Here is a 20,499-nt window from a genome sequence, read left to right on the forward strand (position 1 = left end):
GAGCTTTCTATAAATCTAAAGGAAGTTCTATCTCTCCAGTTTAAACTGCTCTACTGAGACAAGGTTGGGAGGCAGCTTCTTCATCATCATTTTTTTCTGAATCTCCATGCAAGGCAACTAGTGACATACTAAACTCGGCATCCCTACACTCTCTATCCCAATGTCGAATTTATAGATCTCCTTCCTTTCCTGATCAGACAAGATGAAGTCCAATTCTCTACATGCACTAAATCTAACCAAGCTAGGAAATGGAATCCTCTTTTAGAAAGGCAGAGGGAAGAAAGAAAAACTAAGACGTTTCTTACAGAGGTGCTTAGGATTTCGGAATGCTAATATATCCAGAGCCACTATATCTCCCACCTCCTCATTGTCTTTTCTTCCTGTTAATTGGAGGCTGCCTATTAGAAAAGGTCCCTGCCTGTCTTGTCACTCTTCCCATCTAGATCCAATTCAGTCTGTGCTATCTACCCACCCTTGGCCCCAGAACTTACAGAAGATGTCAAAGGATGAGTCTTTAAATGATATATCAGCTGTATTGGTAATCATGCTGGGACTTTGCTAAATAAATCTGAAGAGTTTTATGAACTCCTATTCCTCTCCTACCCTCCCTTTTTTGGACCCAGATGGGAAACAGTGGCTTGGAAAATAGACTTAGGAGATGATGATCTGAGTCCTTTGGGAACTGTCTTATTATGCTTCTGCAAGTAGGAAGTTGGGATGTGAAGAATGGAGTGGTTTAAAACTAAGGTTAAAACTTGCCGGAAGCCAGGAGCCAATGATCTGGTGCACAAACCTGACATGGTCAAATATGTAGGAAAAGAGAATATAGAGCAATCCCTTTTGTTATAATTTTAAAGTTTTGAGTGAAATTTCTGAGTGACCTACGGTAGTTAAGTTCTTTTACATTTTTTCTCATTGAATCATCTCCCTTAGATAGGAATGAGCAACTCTTTGAAGTAGGAACTATTATCCTCACTATGTAGGAAATAAACAGAAAGATGAAGCCTTGCCCAAACTCACCACAGCTAGCCTACATTCATAGCCACGTCAATCCAATTCCAATGTCTGTTTTCTAAATGACATTTCTCTATACTAACAAATGTGACCATAGGTATTGATATCCTAAACAAAATTCTAGCAAGTCAAGTTTAGCAAACTGTTAACATTTTTTAACTGACAAATATATTTATCTTTTGAAGAATGCAGAGTTCAATACAAGGAAATTGTCAACACATCAAGATTGCAGATAAGATCATGAGAATAAAACCATTCAAATCATAAGAAGGTTTAAATACTAGCTCTGGCATTTTCTATTTGTGTCATTCATCCATTAGACAAATACTAACTACCACTTATGCCCCACAAACTGTATTGGGCACTGTATACAATGCTGAATAAAGCAAACACAGTTCCTATCCTCACCAAGAGCTCATTCTAATTATGTGGTTGTTAAAAGAAAATAGGCATCTCTAAATGTACTTCTTTGAATAATTTCTAAGATATATTGTTTAGCAAAGAAGCAGCAAAAACAGTGCACAGAATAACATAATTTTAATGCTATGCAAAGAATACATATAAAAAAGTGTATATATAAATACATATGTTATCATATATTTTATTATATATAATTAAATTACCTCTAAAAGAATATATAAGAAACCTGTAAGAATAGTTGCTTCTGGAAAAGAAAACTGTGCTTGGCAGTATAGAATAGAATGGTATCTTAGAGATTGCTGGTTATTTACCCAATGCCCCCATTCTTAACAAAAAACAATTTTATTGGGGTACCATCTATACTGCCAAAATACTATACCTCTCAGATTCTGAATGTTAGCAGATGTCATTTGGTGGGGTTTTTAGGAAGACTCTTCAACATGAACTAACTCAATTGAGAAATGAAGGCCTTTAGCCCACACTCCTTCCTTATGGATTGAGGATTGATACCTGAATTTCTAGTTTAAAGCTATCAGCAACTTTGAGGATAAAAGTCAGTTTCTAAGTATGATAAAGAAGAAAGAGAGAAACTAGTGAAGCTCTGGTTTCAGCCTTGGATGCCCACTTCTGAAATGCTTCTATGTGAAAGGAAAAGAATTTTTTAATTTGTTGGTCACCATATTTGGAGTTTCTATTATATGCAGTCAGATATACACTTACTGAAACAGAGAACGAATTACTTTTACTGAATACCTTTTTTAATCTTCAAAATTTTGAACCATGTACCTATATTATTTTTTAATTAAATATATTTTTTTAATATTCTTTCGAGGACTCCCGGGTAACTACAGTGATTGAACATCTGCCTTCAGCTCGGGGTATGATTCTGGGAGCTGGGATTGAGTCCTGCATTGGGCTCCTTGCAGGGAGCCTGCTTCTCCCTCTGCCTATCTCTCTCTCTCTCTCTCTCTCTCATTAATAAATAAATCTTTAATTTAAAAAAAAGTATTCTTTTGGTAAAAACAGTAAAAATATAAAACAGCTAAATGCTGAAAGTTTTGGTAATTATAAAAAAGAAAATATACAAAATCCTAACTCTGGGAAATGAACAAGGGATAGTGGAAGGGGAGGTGGGTGGGGGGATGGGGTGACTGGGTGACAGGCACTGAGGGGGAGCACTTGATGGAATGAGCTCTGGACATTATACTAGATGTTGGCAAATCGAACTCCAATAAAAAAAATATACAAAAAAATAAAATAAAATAACATATAAAAATTAAAAAAAATAAAAATCCTATCATATACCATCATAGAGCATTACTATGGGAGTATCAGTTTAGGTAAGGTAGATCAAAAAGGTCTTAAAGAGAGGTATAAATAGGAAGACAAAGGTAGAAACAGGACAGGCAAGAAGGCTATTATCTGATCCAGGCAAGAGATGGTGGTGGCATGGACTAGATTGGTGGCAGAGGAAAAGACTTTGAATAAACAAATTTTGGGAGAATAGTCAAGTCAACATAATTATGAATTAGAAATGAGAAATGAAGTATTCAATGTAAAAATCAAATATGAATCTTAGGAGTCTATCTTGGGCAACTTGGCAAAGATAGGCTCATTTACTGTCATGACATCACACATTAGGATTTCTGGGTATTATTGAGTGTACATCTGAAATTTGTGATAATAAATTTAATGTGAAATCAGTAAGTTTATTTACAGGATTTTTTTCCTAGTAAATTTCAATCTTTTACAGAAGAGACAAATATTTAGATTTAAACAAAGTTTGGGGTTTTTCAAGCAACTACAATGGGGAAGAGAAGAAAGGAGGCTAGATTATTTCCCAAAATGTAATTAAATGATGGGCTATAGAATCTATTTGGGGAATATAAATAATAGTGAAAGGGAATATAAGGGAAGGGAGAAGAAATGTGTGGGAAATATCAGAAAGGGAGACAGAACGTAAAGACTGCTAGCTCTGGGAAACGAACTAGGGGTGGTAGAAGGGGAGGAGGGCGGGGGGTGGGAGTGAATGGGTGACGGGCACTGGGTGTTATTCTGTACGTTAGTAAATTGAACACCAATAAAAAATAAATTAAAAAAAAAAAAGAATCTAAGGCTAGACAAAAATAAAGTCAGGACAAGGAAGGATGAACGATATGAAGGGGATTCAGCCAATGGCCTATAACACAAGATATCCAACAATTGTGATGTCCAAGGACAGTTGAAAATTTGAGCCTGAAGGCAGAAGGTATAAAGTAAATGTTTCAAGTCTATCTGTTAGAGGTGGACCAACACAAAAATGAAATAAGTCAAAATTGGAGATTTAAACAAAAAAAAAAAGTTGTTTTGAGTACAGGCAAAACTAAGTACTCAAATTTCATTTTCCCAGCAATAAGACTCCACCAAAAAATAAATGTATATACATAAATAATTAACAATTATAAGAGAAGATATACACAGTATAGTTACCTAAGGATACATCTAGAGGAGCTTAGGAAAGACTTAGACTTCAGGCAAAGAATATGTTCAAGAGAGAAATAGTCTGAGCTATGTATTTCTAGCCCATAGTATTCCCATGGATTTTAGACAATTTAGTTAGGTAATAAATAATTTATTTAATTTTCTTGTTGTCTCATCTAATACACCTGTAAACATAATTCACCTGGACCCATATATTAGAAAAGGAGCAGAAACTTACTCTCCTGTGCCCTTTATAAATTTGTTTGGGATCCATGTAATTGTAGCAATCTGGAGCTTCCTGCTGCTTTATATTGCACAGGAGGATTGAGTCCATCTGAAATAGATACAATAAGGGAAACAAAGAGATAACCACTCAGCTGGCAAGCAGGCATACATGAGCTGTTTCTGTGGGAATCCAGCAACACAGTTCTATTCACTTGTGCTGGGAAGTCCATGCAAAGATAGGACCAGAACAGACTGATGGCTAAAACCGAAATCCAAAGTGATGCTACAATTAAGCCAATAAAAAGTGAAAAATCTGCTTTGTGGTTCCCACTTCTCCCGCACTTATTTTTCACTGTTTCTCCACAAGTTCCTAACTGGTGACCTTTAAATGCATCCCTGAATTCACTGACTTCTTACATTTGTTTTCTACTTACATAAACTGATTGTTTTTCTCCCCAATCCAATACTCATTCTTTGAATGCTCGCTCTGAACAGTACAACCAATGGCAGCTCAAAATTTTTCCTCTGATTATGAAATAATACACTGACATTCAAACATTCCAATTATATAATATTGTATATCATTTATCTTTGTAGGCAAGCAGCTGGAAGATGGCTGTACCCTTTCTTATTACAACATCCAGAAAGAATCAACTCTGCACCTGGTCCTGCGCCTGAGGGATGGTATGCAGATCTTCAGTGAAGACCCTGACCAGCAAGATCATCATCCTGGAGGTGGAGCCCAGTGACACCATCGAAAATGTGAAGGCCAAGATCCAGGATAAAGAGGGCATCCCCCCTGACCAGCAGAGGCTCATCTTTGCAGGCAAGCAGCTGGAAGATGGCCACACTCTTTCTGATGACAACATCCAGAAAGAGTCAACTCTCTACCTGGTTCTCCGTCTGAGGGGTGGCTGTTAATTCTTCAATCTTGAATTCTTAGTGCCCAATGATGGCATGGCTCTGCACTCTAGCTAGCTATTTGCCCCAATTTAAGTTTAGAAATTACCAGTTTCAGTAAGAGCTGAATCACTGGTTTTCTCAATAGCTGTTCAAAATGTTAATAAAAGTTTTGTTGCATGGTAAAAAAAAAAAAAAATCATTTAAAGTGCAGCAAAATGTCACCCATTAGAAATAATTGTATAAGCAATCTGTTGTATATTTTTCATCTGTCCTTCTAAGTATATTAAAATTATATACATGTAAATATAATATCCCATATCAGTTTAACTTACATACATGAGCCTGTTATAAACTCCATTATATCCTATACCTTTGCACTAGGCACAGCCATTAGATATATAATGAGTCTGTAGTATGTTTTATTATCTGGTAAGGTGTGACAAATCTTTTTAAAAACTCTCTTCTATTTGGTGAGACTATAACCTTACATATACACTTTACATTTTAGAGTAACTGCACCAAAAATCCTCTGAAAACCTTTGCTGTAATGTTTCTTGAAATTGCATTGACTGTATGAATTAATATGAGGAAAACAGACCTCTTTAAAATGCTCTTGTGTCCTTTCCATGGACATGGTTTATCTCTACATTTAATCAGGTCTTCATTTAAATACTTTAAGCGTAATTTAAAACAGTATCCTTAAAGGTTTTGTGTATTTATTATGATTCCAATTTCTACATACTAATGAGTTTTATATTACTATAAATAGTATGTTAATTTCTATTGTTTTCAGATGATTTTTGTTGGTATAAAGAAAACTAGTGATTTTTTCAAGTTTATTTTATCTGAACATTTTATTGAACATATAACTAATTCTAAAACCCTGTTTATTATGTTTACTAAGTATATCACATAAAAAATGATAATTTAACCATTTCTACTTTGATCCTTAAAACTTTTCTTTCTTCCTTGACTTACTGTGTTGGTCAGGACTTCCTCTTTCACAATGAACAGTAACAATGATGAGGGCAGGGCATTCATCTGTGTTCTTCTAGAGGCATAGCCTTTACCAAAAGGGAGCTATCTCCTCCAAGGTTTTGCTCTCTTCCTGGGGCAATCTCGTCCAAAGAAGTTGATAAGAGAGGAAAGGGTCTGTCTGACACACATGTCTCAACTTAGACAATTCTGAAAAGCCATCCAGAGATCCCTACATAATTATATGAATGTTGTTTTTGTTTTTTGTTTTTGTTTTTGCAGTTTCCACACATGCATGCACCCATCTGCTGAATACTTTAGGGGGCCTTCTGTAGATCTTTGGAATTCTCTTTCTATGCAGTTCTCTGTCCTCTAAAACTCTACCCTGTGAACTCTGACTACCTTGGCCTTCCCTGATTCCCATGTCCTCCTCCTCAGTACAGGAAGGCTGCCAGGCTACACCTAAATTCACCCTTCCTTCAACATGGCTTAGAATCTCTCTCCAATAAGTTATAACAACCTTTCTCTAGTAAACATGACTCATTTATTTTCTTTCCTATCTCTTGGGGATCATTGTTCTCCATTGTTTCAGCTCCAGTATCCTCAGAACGATTATTTTGTGTATTTTTCCAATGCTTTGTTATTGTTTTGTTGAGAGGATAAATCTAGTCCTTGCTGCTCATCTTGACAAGCTCAAGTTCCTCTTGAGTATGTATAATCATACTGGACAAGCAGAGGAAAGCACCGTCTAACTTCTGACTCCTTCCTGGGCTCAGGGTTGGATATGTGACTACATAAGCCCCCTACCCTCTCCACGAATCAGGAGATATCTGTTTTACTAAAGCTGAAGCCTTAGTATATTAGGAGGACTAAAATGAAATGCACTCTGAGGGAACCTGAGTTCACAGTGATTTGGGTACTTCAAAATTTGTCTAAGGAATTTGGAGAAAATGGGTTTTAGGACTGGAGGAAGGACAGGAGTGTACAGAAACAGAAAATCACATGAGCTGTGACTAATACAGGACCTTAAAGATTAACAATGGTACTTAGATTTATTTTTAACAGAAGATTCTATGAAAATGTTCTTCCCTGTGTGTGGAGACAATAGGATGTATACTCAGAATTAATATGAGCATCTTAGGAAAAACCATGTAACTAGGAATCTTTTTTTCATAGGTTTAATTAAGCAAGGACAGCTGCATGACCAGGCCACTAGGTTAATTATGTTTGGCTCTAGGGAACCCAGCCGTTATCTTTACTCATAAGAAGAGAACCTGATGCCAACATTCCTTGAATAATCAAAGACTGGAGATAACAAAATCCACACAAGTATCAGCATGAAAATATAGTCATCTTTCTCTCCCTCTCACGCAACCAACTTCTAATCAAATTCCTTTAAAGAAACTTCTCTAAAATACTTTTAACCACTTTTTCAAACCTTTATACTTAAAGGAATCAAGCAGCTCTCCAACTCTCCACCTTTCATCAAGTTTTTTTAATACTCTAAATGACATATAGTACGTTCCTTTATATCCAATATTTGCAATTTACCAGTCAAGAGATACAGCAAAAACAAGCAAAATTGTATTTGTTGAAATCAAGAAATTAGTACTCTCTACATTTAAAATGCCTTTTAAGGGACACCTGGGTGGCTCAGCAGTTGAGTGTCTGCCTTCAGCTCAGGGCCTGATCTCAGGCTCCAGGATCAAGTCCCACATCAGACTCTTTGCGAGGATCCGGCTTCTCCCTCTGCCTGTGTCTCTGCCTCTCTTTCTGTGTCTCTCATGAATAAATAATTAAAATCTTATAAAAAAAATAATAAAATAAAATAAAATAAATAAATAAAATAAAATAAAATACCTTTTAAGAATTTTGGAATCTACTCACCAGAATCAGTGTTTAAGGATCTCTTAACAGAGTGGCTCTTGCTTTCACCCTATGGAATTTTGTAAATAAAAATTATGTCTGACCTTTGAGTAATGTTATTGGATGAGCCTGAAACCTAAATTCCCTATACTCATGTAAATAATGACAGCACTCCCTACCAACTACAATAATATATTACATATGTTTCCTAACCCATTTTCACCAGATTGTAACTTACAGGATTTTAATAATATGCTATACTTATATTCTTTTCATTTAAGGTTCTTGGGTACAGTTCTATACCACATGGTACATAGTTTTGAGTAAGCAGGATGTCCTCTATACTACCACTTCAGTTTTACCATTTCTCACATTCTGGTCTTCGCATTCCTACTTCTACCTCCACTTCCGTCCTTGGTGTCTTGGCCTTTCCATAAACAGTTTGAAGGTATGTGAGGATTCTGCTGGACATAAATTGATACTATTATGAACATTATGCTTTTATAATGAAATTTTGAACAGTCGTGATCAGAAAAACCTTGTGACTTTTCTGAGTTACAAGTCTCTGCTTAGTTCTTCCTGACTCTGAAGAGGGACAGTCCAGAAGGATGCCTATTGGCAGCAGCAGCTTCTGAAAATGACACAGAGGGGAGCCTGGGTGATTTAGTCCATTAAGCATCTGACTTGTTTTCGGCTCAGATCATGATCTTAGGGTTGTGAGATCAAATCCAACACCAGGCTCCATGCTGAGCAGGGAACCTGCTTAAGATTCTCTTTCCCTCTTTCCCTCTCCCTCCGCCTGCCCCATCCTCTCCTTCTCAAAAAAAAAAAAAAAAAAGAAAGAAGAAAGAAAGAAAGAAAGAAAAGAAAAGAAAAGAAACAACACAGAAATCATGGCCTAAATGGCAGAGCTAGAGCTTCAATTGTAACATCTCTGGAGTCAGATAATCTGTACTTGAATTGATGCCTCACCACTCACCAAGTGTGACCTTGTCAATATTTCTCCATAAATTTTTATTTTCTAATGTATAGACAATAACAATGAGACAATAACAGTGAGAACTGTTATGAAGATGCGATAATTTAAAAATATAAATGTCTACATACAAAGTTAGGTATTAAGAAGGTTAATTACCTGAATAGGCAAATGAATTTTGGCTGGGTACTAAGAGATCCACAATAATTCCTGATACTAGAGGGACAGAACATAAATAGGAAATATTCACTATCCAAGCATTATTTTACTGTCAGGAATAAAAAATCCCTGATCTCAGGGAATGAGAAACAAAGGAAATTGTAACAGATGTTTCAATAGAGGTGCCTTCTATGTATTTAAAGCCCCCATCGCAATAACTTCTGACACCCCTGCTTTAACTCTTTGGTTCGAAACCCATATACAATAGGGTTCAAGGCAGGAGGTATGAGGTGATGGAGGACATTGAGCAAGATGGGGATGTCCATGGGAACACTCTTTCTGGCCACATTTGTCAACACAACAACCAGCAGGATGGTGCTGAAGAACAGGATGAGGATGAAGTGAGAGCCACATGTGCTCAGAGCTTTGGCAGCAGCCCCCTCATCCTTGAACCTAAGCACAGCTCTTAGGATAAAGGTGTAGGAGAGGAAGATGAGGATGAAATCTGAGCCCAGTAAAGTCCAAACAACCACAAATTGGTAGATTCTGTTAAGGGTGAAATTGTCACAGGATAGCCTGGACACAGACAAGTTGGCACAGATGCAGTTCTCAATGACATTTTTCCCACAATAATGGAGCTGGGCGGTGAGAATGGGTACAGGTGAAAGCAGCAAAGCATTCCGAATCACAATGAAAACACTAGCTTTGGCCACAAATTGGTCAGTGATGATGGATGGATACCTCAGTGGGTGGCAGATGGCCACATAGCGGTCATAGGCCATGACCATGAATGTGCAGGACTCCATGGGGAGGAAACTGTTCATGATGAACATCTGGAGGAAGCAGGCAGAGAAGCTGATGGACCTCAGATCAAACCAGAAGATGGCCAGGACCTTGGGGATGACAGTGAGGCAGAGCACGATGTCCAGCAGGGAGAGGAGGCTGAGCAGGTAGTACATGGGCTCGTGCAGAGAGGCCTCCAGCCAGATAGTGATCAAGAGGGTGGTGTTGGCCCCCATGGCCAGGAGGAAGAGGAGGCTGAGGGGCAGAGACAGCCAGTGCTGCCAACTCTGGTAGTTAGGAAAGCAGATGAGGAGGAATTCGGAGACTGGAGCAGTAGAGTAGTTGCTGGGTGATGTCATGAGATAAATCTTAATCTGAGGAGATCTCACCTGGGTTTATATACAGTGAAACACAGGAATTAGATCAATAGAAAACAAAGCTGTCAAAATGCTAACACTTACTCATCCAGAAAACTGTTGAGTATAGAAGAATAATCCCAAATGAAGCCAAAGTTCAATGTATATGAATAGGGAGGGGACTTAGCAAACTATTTCTGAAGTTAATTCAGAAAAACAAATAAGACAGACTACTCACAAAGTTTAGCAGGAAAATGAGAAAAATACTTCATTAAAACATATTGTAAAGCTACAAAAAATTTTCCAAGTGTGACAGAAAAGTGATACTGATAAAGCAAATTTACCAATTATAGATCCCACAGTTCAAAAATGTTTACTAGTAAAAAAAATAAAATAAAAATGTTTACTAGTTACAGAGAATTCATTAAAAAATAATTCATAAAAGTCATATTTAACTGTAGGATCTTTTCAGTGAATATTGCGGGCACGATTTGCTAGTGGTAAGTTAGTTTTCCTGTTTTTATCACACATCAAAGTCAATTTGAGATGGAAAAATATATGATATACACCCAACCCTATGATAAATTATAAATAATTAAACATTGATTAAACATAAAGAAGGTCCCATAAAATCCCCTATCATTCTAACTGTACTAACCCTTATCATTCTTACTACAAACACAACTTATCCTGGACATGCTTAATTCAAGCCTGCATAAATATAGTTCAATATTCCTATAGAAAGTTATGCTCAAAAGCATAATAATGTTTAATATTTATAACCACTAACTTCAAATGAGTGCTTAATAAGCAAGTCCATTAAAATAACCTCTGGTTTATTTGCTCCTTCACTCATTGCAAGTAATTTTTTACATTTTCTAAGTTCTTTTTAAATGGTAAATCCATCCTCTCCTCTCTCAGAAGATGACCTCCCCTACAGCATCACAAAGACAGCAGAGGCTACCAGACACAAGTTCCTCAATATCCCTGATACACTCATAAACTCATCAATACCTATACCTTGCTCTTCTCTTTTCCATCTATCCAACTCAAAGATCTATGCTTCTTCCTAATTACAATCCTCCCTCCTTTCATAGTGTCTATCCACCCTGATTGTCTTAGGAACTTTGACTTTTTAATTATCTATTCCATTTCCTGTGTAATCTCTTCATAGATCCACAGATATTCAAAATGCTGAAGTCTCTCATGTGTTAATAAATTTTTATTTCTATCCCACATCCCCATTTGTTGTAAAGGCCATGATTTTAGTTTTGGACAAAGATTCCAAATCTCTCTTATTCCTCTTTCTTTAACAACCAAACTTAAGGAACCAGAAGAGACAAAGGACATTTAAAAAGAGGTGACTGCTGGCTTCAATAGTTATCTGAGAAGTGATCACTGTGTAAATAAATGCCTCTGGAATGGCTCTAAAGATGTAGAAAAAGGAGCATCTTTTAAAGGTATAAATATAATGGCATAAGGAAAGATTAGACTGAGTAGTTCTTTTTGTTTGGTTGTTTTTTTTTTTTGGTTTGTTTTTTAAAGATTTTATTTATTTATGCATGAGAGACAGAGAGAGAGAGAGGCAGAGACATAAGCTGAAGGAGAAGCAGGTTCCCTGCAAAGAACCAGATGTGGGACTCGATCCCGCGACCCCAGGATCATGCTCTGAGCTAGAGGCAGGCGCTCAACCACTGAGCCACCGAGGCATCCCTAGACTGAACAGTTCTATAGAAGAGGAGAGGTTAGGAATTCTTAAATTCTCCCACCTCTTCTGGATTAAATGACTGAATTTCACAAGACAGGCTGTGAAAATATTCGATGTTATGTTGTAGAGGCAGAGATAGTGGATCCAATTTTGATAGGTTGAATTTATAGAGTCTGTAAGCTATCAAGATGTCCCTGAGTCTGACTTCTGCAGAAAAGAATTCGAATTCACTTGAAAGCCTGGAGTTAAAGGAAGAGAAACGGAAATCACCAGCACATAGGATATAGTTCAAAGCACTATTAACGTTTATTTCTCACCCCGTACTCCTTATCTTTTCCTACCTATTCTGCCATCCGTGAAAGGTCCCTTCCTCGGCTCTTTGTTCTTTTTCCTGCCCCATATGTGCAGCCCCTGTGTATAAATAAGTTTCACAAATTCCAGTCCATTATCCATCAAAAAAGGGGGTGGGAATACAAAGGAATAGATACAGAGCAAAAGGGCCAGATGCCCGGATATATCGCCAGGTGGAAGTTTAGACATGAATATAAGCTGAAGTTTTGACATATTCAGTTAATAAGAATTACTAGAAATTGACCCTCTAGTATAAACACTGGAGTACACCCGTAGATATTGGGTGTCCAGAGTAATGTCCACAGCAGCAGTGTCCATAATAGCCAAACTATGGAAAGAGCCCATATGTCCAAATAAAGCAAAACACAATCAGAGAGGGAGACAAACCATAAGAGACTCTTAGTCAGGGGATCCCTGGGTGGCGCAGCGGTTTGGCGCCTGCCTTTGGCCCAGGGCGCGATCCTGGAGACCCAGGATCGAATCCCACGTCGGGCTCCCGGTGCATGGAGCCTGCTTCTCCCTCTACCTGTGTCTCTGCCTCTCTCTCTCTCTCTCTCTCTCTGTGTGACTATCATAAATAAATAAAAATTAAAAAAAAAAAGAGAGAGACTCTTAGTCATAGGGATCAAATTGAGGGTTGCTGGAGGGGAGGGACATGGGGGGATGGGGTAACTAGGTGATGGGCATTAAGAAGGGCACATGATGGAATGAACACTGGGTATTATATAAGAGTGATGAATCACTGACCTCTACCTCTGAAACCAATAGTCCATTATATGTTAATTAATTTAATTTAATTTAATTTAATTTAAATTTAAATTTAAAGAAACTGACTCTCTACTAAAGGAAGTAACAAAAAAAAAAAATAAAAAAGGAAGTAACAGTGATCAGACAGAAGGTGATTATTCTTCTATTCCACTTTGCTTTGGTTCAACCATGCTTAAAATAATAGTGTCCAGTTCAGTGTACCTTGATTTCAGGAACATTTTTGAAATTTTACTACCTAGAAGAAGGTATCCAGGATAAAAAGATCCTTAAGAACTTGCAATGAGAAACAATTTAAGAACGTGAAGATATTTTACCTAAGTGATGCCTCTCAAATATATGACTTTCAAAAGGAAGACATAAAAACTAGGACCACTGGGAGGAAATCAAGAGAGATCTGTTTATGTTGAATATGAATCCTGTATAATAATCAGAGGAAATTTGCTCTCTTGTTAACACTACTCTGCTCGAACATGATGGTGGAAGGCAATAACCAAATTTCTTCACCAGCTTTTTCCTTGACACTCATGGACCTGTGTGCCCAATGTCATATCAAAACTCCCAACACAGTCTCTGTCCCAGAACTATACTTCCACTCACTCAAACCCCTAGACTACTCTTTTGGGCAGGCCAGAAGTATTTCAATCATGTACTTGCATGAAATTCCCAGCCATATAAAATACAGGATCCCTTATATTCAATGATAGGGAATTGCTGAGACTCTAGACCATTCTCTTTTGAATGTTCATGCATCCAGTACCGTCACCTAAAGCTGCCTTCTTGTAGCATGGGAGCCAATATAAGAATGAGGAGAACATTTTCTGTTCTTAATCTTCTGGCAATTCAGCTGCTGTGGCCCAGCACAACATGGCTTTCTTGCCTTAGCCCTGAAACTCACCAATGATGCAATAGATGGAGTCTTGCTTAAGGAATCAGATGCCTGCATCCAGTAACCAGAACCAGAGCTGCCTCCTTGGCTCTGATGAAAAAAAAAATCTAGAGGTTTTTATGATCTGTGGAAAATTCCTCACACTGTCCTACTTCCTTCCCCATGCCATCTGGGAACAGTCCTGGTTTGGGTTACTGAGCCCCTGGGGCTGATGAACTAGGTCTCTTGGGAACCTACATCTCACCTTATCTTATGGTACTACTGGGTGCCAGTAGTTGCTATGTGAGGGACAGGATTTAAAAATTAGAGAGGGAGACAAACCATGAGAGACTAAGTCTGGGAAACAAAGGGTTGCAGAAGGGGAGGTGAGTGGGGGGATGGAGTAGCTGGGTGATAGGCACTGAGGAGGGCACTTGATGAGATGAGCACTGAGTGTTATACTACATGTGGCCAAATTGAATTTAAATTTAAAAAATTAAGCATACATAAAAATAATAATAAAAAATAAAACTGACTTCAAATTCAAATCTATATCTATCCGCTTGACTCCACAGATCATCCTTCTAAACATAACACTTTCAACATCCTGAAATGTTATATTGAACCTTTCTAGAATTTCTTAATGAAACTATATTATTTCCTGTTTTTTATATTATCCTGAATTCAACTCTGCTATTTGATATCTGCATGGATGTGGGCAACTAATTTACCCTATGTAAGTCTCAGTCATTCAATAAACATTTACTTATTATTATCAACCATATAGCCAACACTAGAATAGTCACAGAAATAAAAAGGTGAATAAAGTAGTTAAGGTCATTGCCCTTACTAAGATCCCTTTATAGTTTTCATATAACATTATAATATTAGTAGCTTCCCATTGTTCATTAAATAAAACTAGCTTTCTTAATATAAATCACTGCTAGAGTTATGAGAAATTTTTTGTTTGTTCATCTCTTGTAAATAAGCAAGAATATAGAAAGCATCTATACATGTAACTGTTATTCTTTTAAAGATTGATGTCCTTTTAATAAATAAATAAATAAATAAATAAATAAATAAATAAATAAATAAATAAAAATACTCAACACTCCATATGAACTGGGTGGACAGATCCCTTTCAGTTTTGTTCCCCATTAATGTGGTGTTTCACACAGTGTGTACAATATGGTAGGATCAACACATTTTTACCTAATTAATGAAATCAAGGTCACACATAATCTGCCCCTTCTTACCTCTTAAGTGTATTTAGAACAACTTTTCTGACTAAGTAATCATTCCAGGGGCAGCCCGGGTGGCTCAGCAGTTTAGCGCCACCTTCAGCCCAGGGCCAGATCCTGGAGACCTGGGATGTCCCACGTCAGGCTCCCTGCATGGAGCCTGCTTCTCCCTCTGCCTGTGTCTCTGCCTCTCTCTCTCTCTCTCTCTCTCTCTCTCATGAATAAATAAATAAAATCTTTTTTAAAAAAGTGATCATTTCAGTCACAGACATTGTTGAATATCTTTTGGGGGTTTGTGATGATGACATTAAGGTGAAACCAGTCAGATTTTGAGATTTCTTTTCTCCTTTACCAAACAAGAAGAAAAAAGAAGTGAAGAAAAGACTTCTGTTTAGATTGTTTTTAATAATTTATGTTTCTTTGCTAATATTCTCATTTTGTTCATGCATTCTTAACCTAATCTTATTTGGCTATATGTCTATCTATTCTTGTAGTTCACTGAACTTCTTTAAAAGGATTATTCTGAATTCTTTGCCAGACAGTTCCTAGATCACCATTTTCTTAGGATCAGTTATTGGAGCTTTATTAGATTCCTTTGGTGGTGTTATGTCTATCTGAATCTTTGGAATTCTCCCCTCCTTGCATCACTATCTGTGCATAATGGAGTAGGAAGTATCCTTTCCATACTCTACAGGTTTGCTTCAGCAAGGTAAGACCTTCACAGTCCGGTTAGCTTGGGGTACAGACAGGTCAGCTGGTAGCAACAGTGACACAAGGCTTGCTCTAGTGGTCAAGTGGAGCCACTGTCCAAGCTTCCAGTTGGGTAGGCCCACAGGCTGTGCTCTTTAATTGGGCAGAGTTACTGGTTGGGCTCTCTCTCTGTGTGCAAGGCCACAGGCTGTGTTCAACAATCAGGCAGGGCCATAGGCTGAGTGAGACTGTAGGCTAGGCTCCAAGACTAGACTAGATCCAGGGTCACTGTTGGGTTATACAGGTCAGAGGCTATGCTCAACAGTTGTACAGGGCTGCTGGCTTTCTATTTGTTTAAGGTGGAGTGATTTTTATCATTTTTTTCTCACTTTAACATTTTATCATTCTTTGAAAATAATTTTTTATCATTTGACGGGGGCAAGGCTTCCTGGTCAAGCACAACTGGAGCCTATGCTCAACAGTGAGTGGGGCTGGGAATTTGTTTTCCTGCCTGGCTGGGGTCATAGAATAGACTCCACGGCTGGTAATGCCTTGGGGACTCAAATCAGGCCGAATTGATGACTGAGCTTACTGGCCAGATGGATCCATGAGCTCAGCTCTGCAGATGGGCTGAACCACTGGCTGAGATCTCTACTCAGGTTCTACTGCAACGGGAAGGCTGTCCTCTAGCATCTGAGCACTAGTTGTGGTAAACTCCTGACTCTGTTTCCATCTCTATCTGGTGCCCAGTAGTCAAGTCATACAGATTAACTCATGATTCTTATCAGGCAAGACCTGAGTGGGCCTCCCAGAAAGCAGTGTGCAATGTAGGTGGAGCGAGATGTCCATACTGTGTTCTCCTTTCTCAGCAGAGAAACTGGATAGGAAATATCAGCGCGGTGCTGTGCTATCCTGGGAGAGGGGCAAAGCAGTAAAAGTGAAACTTCTCCTCTTCACCTTTCTGATGAAGTCTTTCTGGGTGTCTGTGGTCCAAGAGGATGCTACAGCCTCACCCCTTGATTATGGGATTTTCACAATGGTGTCTTGTCTACGGATAGCTGCTAGTTGGTCTTCGTGCAAAAGGAACTACCATGAGGCAACTTCTGTTGCCATCTTGATTATATTACCCCCTCTTTCTGTTTGTTCTTGATAAGTGTTATTAGGGCTTTGTTGATTTTATTGATCTTTCCAAATAATTGGCTTTAAGATTTCTTAAAGAAACAAGATTTCTTGTTTTCTATTTTATTGATCCTACTTTTATCTTAATTAATTCCTTACTCTTGTTTACCTTAGGTTTAATTTTTTTCTTTTTCTAAATTCTTGTCAACTTAGATAATTGATAATAAATACTTATTTTCCAATATAAGCATTTAAAAGTATAAATTTCTTCTAATTTCTCTTTACCTATATTCCACAACTCTTACGATTCATTATTAATTAGTTTGAAATATTTTCTAACATTCTCCATAATTTCTTATTTGAACCACAAATTATTTAGATGTATGTTACTTAATTTCCAAGTATTTGGAGCTTTTCATGAAATTTTATTGTTATTGGTTCCCAATATAATTATTTGTTGGTTAGAGAATATACTCTGTAAGTTTTTATTCTTTCAAAATTTGAGACATATTTTGTGACCCAACACAAAACAGTGTCCTCCACCTCCCCACATTTTTTTCTTTTTTTTTAAGATTTTATTTATTTATTCATGAGAGAGAGAGAGAGGGAGAGAGAGAGAGAGGCAGAGACACAGGCAGAGGGAGAAGCAGGCTCCATGCAGGGAGCCCAATGCAGGATTCTATCCCAGGTCTCCAGGATCACGCCCTGGGCTGAAGGCGGTGCTAAACCGCTGAGCCACTGGGCTGCCCCTTCCCACATTTTTCAACCCCCACGCAACATTATTAATCACACCCAAAGAATGGGAAAGGAGCCATCTGCAGTCTATTAGGGAAGAATTTTATTTCTTCCACTCCACTTCCATAGAGGAAGGCTTTTCTTCCTCTCACCACAGGGGGGAATAATAGGAGTGAAACTTCTGCTCTATGTTTCCCCCTCTCCTCTCTCTTGTATGCTTTTCCATACAGGAAGAAGGATCACTAATACAATTGGGCAGAGATGGTTGGAAGCACTGGGTGGCGTTAACGCATCTCAAACATAGGAAGTATGTTCTATTTGTTTCACTGCCTGTCTGGAGGATCTGTAAATATTGTAGTGAACTGTATTTTGCTTTGTATCGAAGTATCATAAACTCTACCTGGATAAGAGCCTATGATCTTTTTCATAGAAAGAAAACTGAAACCCAAACATTCTTTTTGCATTTTTTTCAAAATTCTATTTAAATTCTAATTAGTTAACATATCGTGTAATATTGGTTTCAGGAGTAGAATTTAGTGATGCATCACTTATATATAACACCCAGGGCTCAATACAACAAACGCCCTCTTTAATACCCAACACCCATCTAGCCCATCTCTCACTTACCTCCATCTATCAGCCCTCAGTTTGTTCCCTATCATTGAATCTCTTATGGTTTGCCTTACCCTCTTTCCCCTCCTCCCCCTATATTCATCTGTTTTATTACTCAGATTCTACATATGAGTGAAATCATATGTATTTGTCTTTCTCTGACTGACATATTTCACTTAGCATATTACACTCTAGCTCCATCCATATCATTGCAAATGCCAAGACTTCATTCTTTTTTATGGCTGAGTAATAATAATAATTATATATACATATATATATATTCCATTATACTATATATATCACAGTTTATAATATAATGGAACACTTAGGCTATTTCCATATATTGATATTGTAAATTAAATTAGCTGCAATGAACCTAGGGATGCAGATATCTCTCTGAGATACTGATTTCATTTCCTTTAGACAGATACCTAGAAGTGGGATTGCTTAATCATATGGTAATCCTACTTTTACTGCTTTGAGGAACCTCTTTGGTGCTTTCAATAGTAGCTACACCAATTTACATTCCCACTAACAATCCACAAGACTTTGTTTTTCTCAACATCCTCACCAACACTTTTTATCTCTTGGTGGGATCTGAAGAGCTTCCTTGGATCACAAGATGGAAACGTGCTGAAGCTGGCAAAGCAACACTGTAGAAAAGGCTGTGTCCCTGATGCCATCTGGGCCACCAACCCTGACTTAAGCCTGAGACAAAAGCTAGTGTCTGGGTTAAGCCACTATATTTGGGGGCATCTTTTTGCAGCTGCCTAACATATAGCCTAAGGAGTAGATGCTTTTCAGATCCCACCAACATACCCACATCCCAAGAGTCAGCAAGTGATATAAATGGGAGGAGAGAACAAACTACTACTTCGAATAATCTACCTAAACTAAGTAGCTGTAGGGCCAAGACAGCTGTTTTCCCATGGATGTGATACAACATACACCACAGCCTGAGCTTCCCCAGGACAACCCACCAGAGTTCAAGTTCTAGGCCTACAACCCAGGTGATGAGAACATGTAATTACTCCTGCAATAAGAACTCATATGACTCCTCCCTAACTCACCCATATATGCCAACCAAACTGAAGACTTCATACTTAATCTCTGTACCTTAAAACTATTAGGAGTAAAATTTACACAAGAAAGGAGAAACTAGAACACTAACCCATGCACTCCCCCCTTTTAGCCACTATGGAATCCCAGGATAGGACCCTTTCAAAACCAGAGTCACTTACCTCAATGCAGGAGACTTGTGTCTTCCAGGACTGAACAAAATGTGTTACCACTTAGGAACACAAAATAGTTAAGCCAGACTTTAGGGTAACATCCAACAAACAGGATGAAATATACTAATTATGACAATCCTTTTGTAAGCTTTACCTATTTCCTATTACTAGAAAGGAGGGTGGGGAATGTCTAACCAACATCATTTCATATCCACATTTCAAAAAGAGAAATTCTTCTTTTAAGTGCCAAAACTACTTCTACATGAATTGATAAAGCTGTGTTAACCAACATCAGACTCTAGTACATTTTATAGTTATTAGATAATAATAATTACTTGGGTATTTTTCTTGGTTAAATTAAGATTTATGAAACATACATATATTCAATACTGGTCTTATTTATTCTTTATCCTAATCAAAAATATAAATAAATTAATAATTCAAACAGACCTTTTAAAAAAGAAATCTACTCTACAATATACATTTCTCCTTTAAAAATATCATTCATATTTTATTTTTCTAACAACCTACTACAGTATCTCCCCCACTTAAGTTAATTTAAATACATGACTAACAAGCATATTATAGCAAAAGGTATTTTCTGACATATTGGAAGTATCAAATGCTTTGAGAGGCTCTGTTGCTACACAGAAGCCAAGGGACCTAGAGCTCATAGCACTAACTTCAAGCATGTGAAGACACTCTAAAACTAAAACCAAGCAAAGATTGGGACATCTCATTCCATTACCAGATGATATTATACAGTTATTAGGTGAAGCCAGAAAAAAATGGCATATCAAAAGCTTTATCTTGTCTCTAGTCCTCAAGTGCCCTCAACAATGTTGGAAACAAAGGCAAAAGAAAGGATAGGAAAATAATCACTACTCCATCTATCCATATAATCAAATAAGTGATGGAATCAAGTACCTAAGGATATTCTCTGCCATAAGACTAGCAGGACTTGAAGGACTCTTCACTCTGGAATAGTCCCTATCCACATAGCCTAGACCAGCCAGGGGCTTCTGGCATTAACTTTGGCAG

At 37.6% G+C, this 20,499-nt stretch overlaps 1 protein-coding gene and 1 pseudogene across 1 annotated transcript; one reads left to right on the top strand and one right to left on the bottom strand.

Annotated features, from left to right (window-relative positions):
- The first annotated feature begins 4,709 nt into the window (after nt 1-4,709).
- Nucleotides 4,710-5,218, top strand: LOC118351794 (ubiquitin-like; annotated as a pseudogene).
- A 3,977-nt stretch (nt 5,219-9,195) lies between these two features.
- On the bottom strand, nt 9,196-10,143 carry LOC112667929 (olfactory receptor 56A1-like). The gene has a single exon (XM_025459986.3). The coding sequence runs from the start codon at nt 10,138-10,140 to the stop codon at nt 9,196-9,198; it is 945 nt and encodes a 314-aa protein (XP_025315771.2). The 5' UTR covers nt 10,141-10,143.
- Nucleotides 10,144-20,499: the final 10,356 nt, after the last annotated feature.

This window comes from Canis lupus, chromosome 21, assembly GCF_003254725.2.
Source record: "Canis lupus dingo isolate Sandy chromosome 21, ASM325472v2, whole genome shotgun sequence".
NCBI lineage: Eukaryota > Metazoa > Chordata > Mammalia > Carnivora > Canidae > Canis > Canis lupus.

Coding starts and splice junctions, on each gene's coding strand:
- LOC112667929 (XM_025459986.3), bottom strand. CDS start 10,140: ATGACATCACCCAGCAACTACTCTACTGCTCCAGTCTCCGAATTCCTC.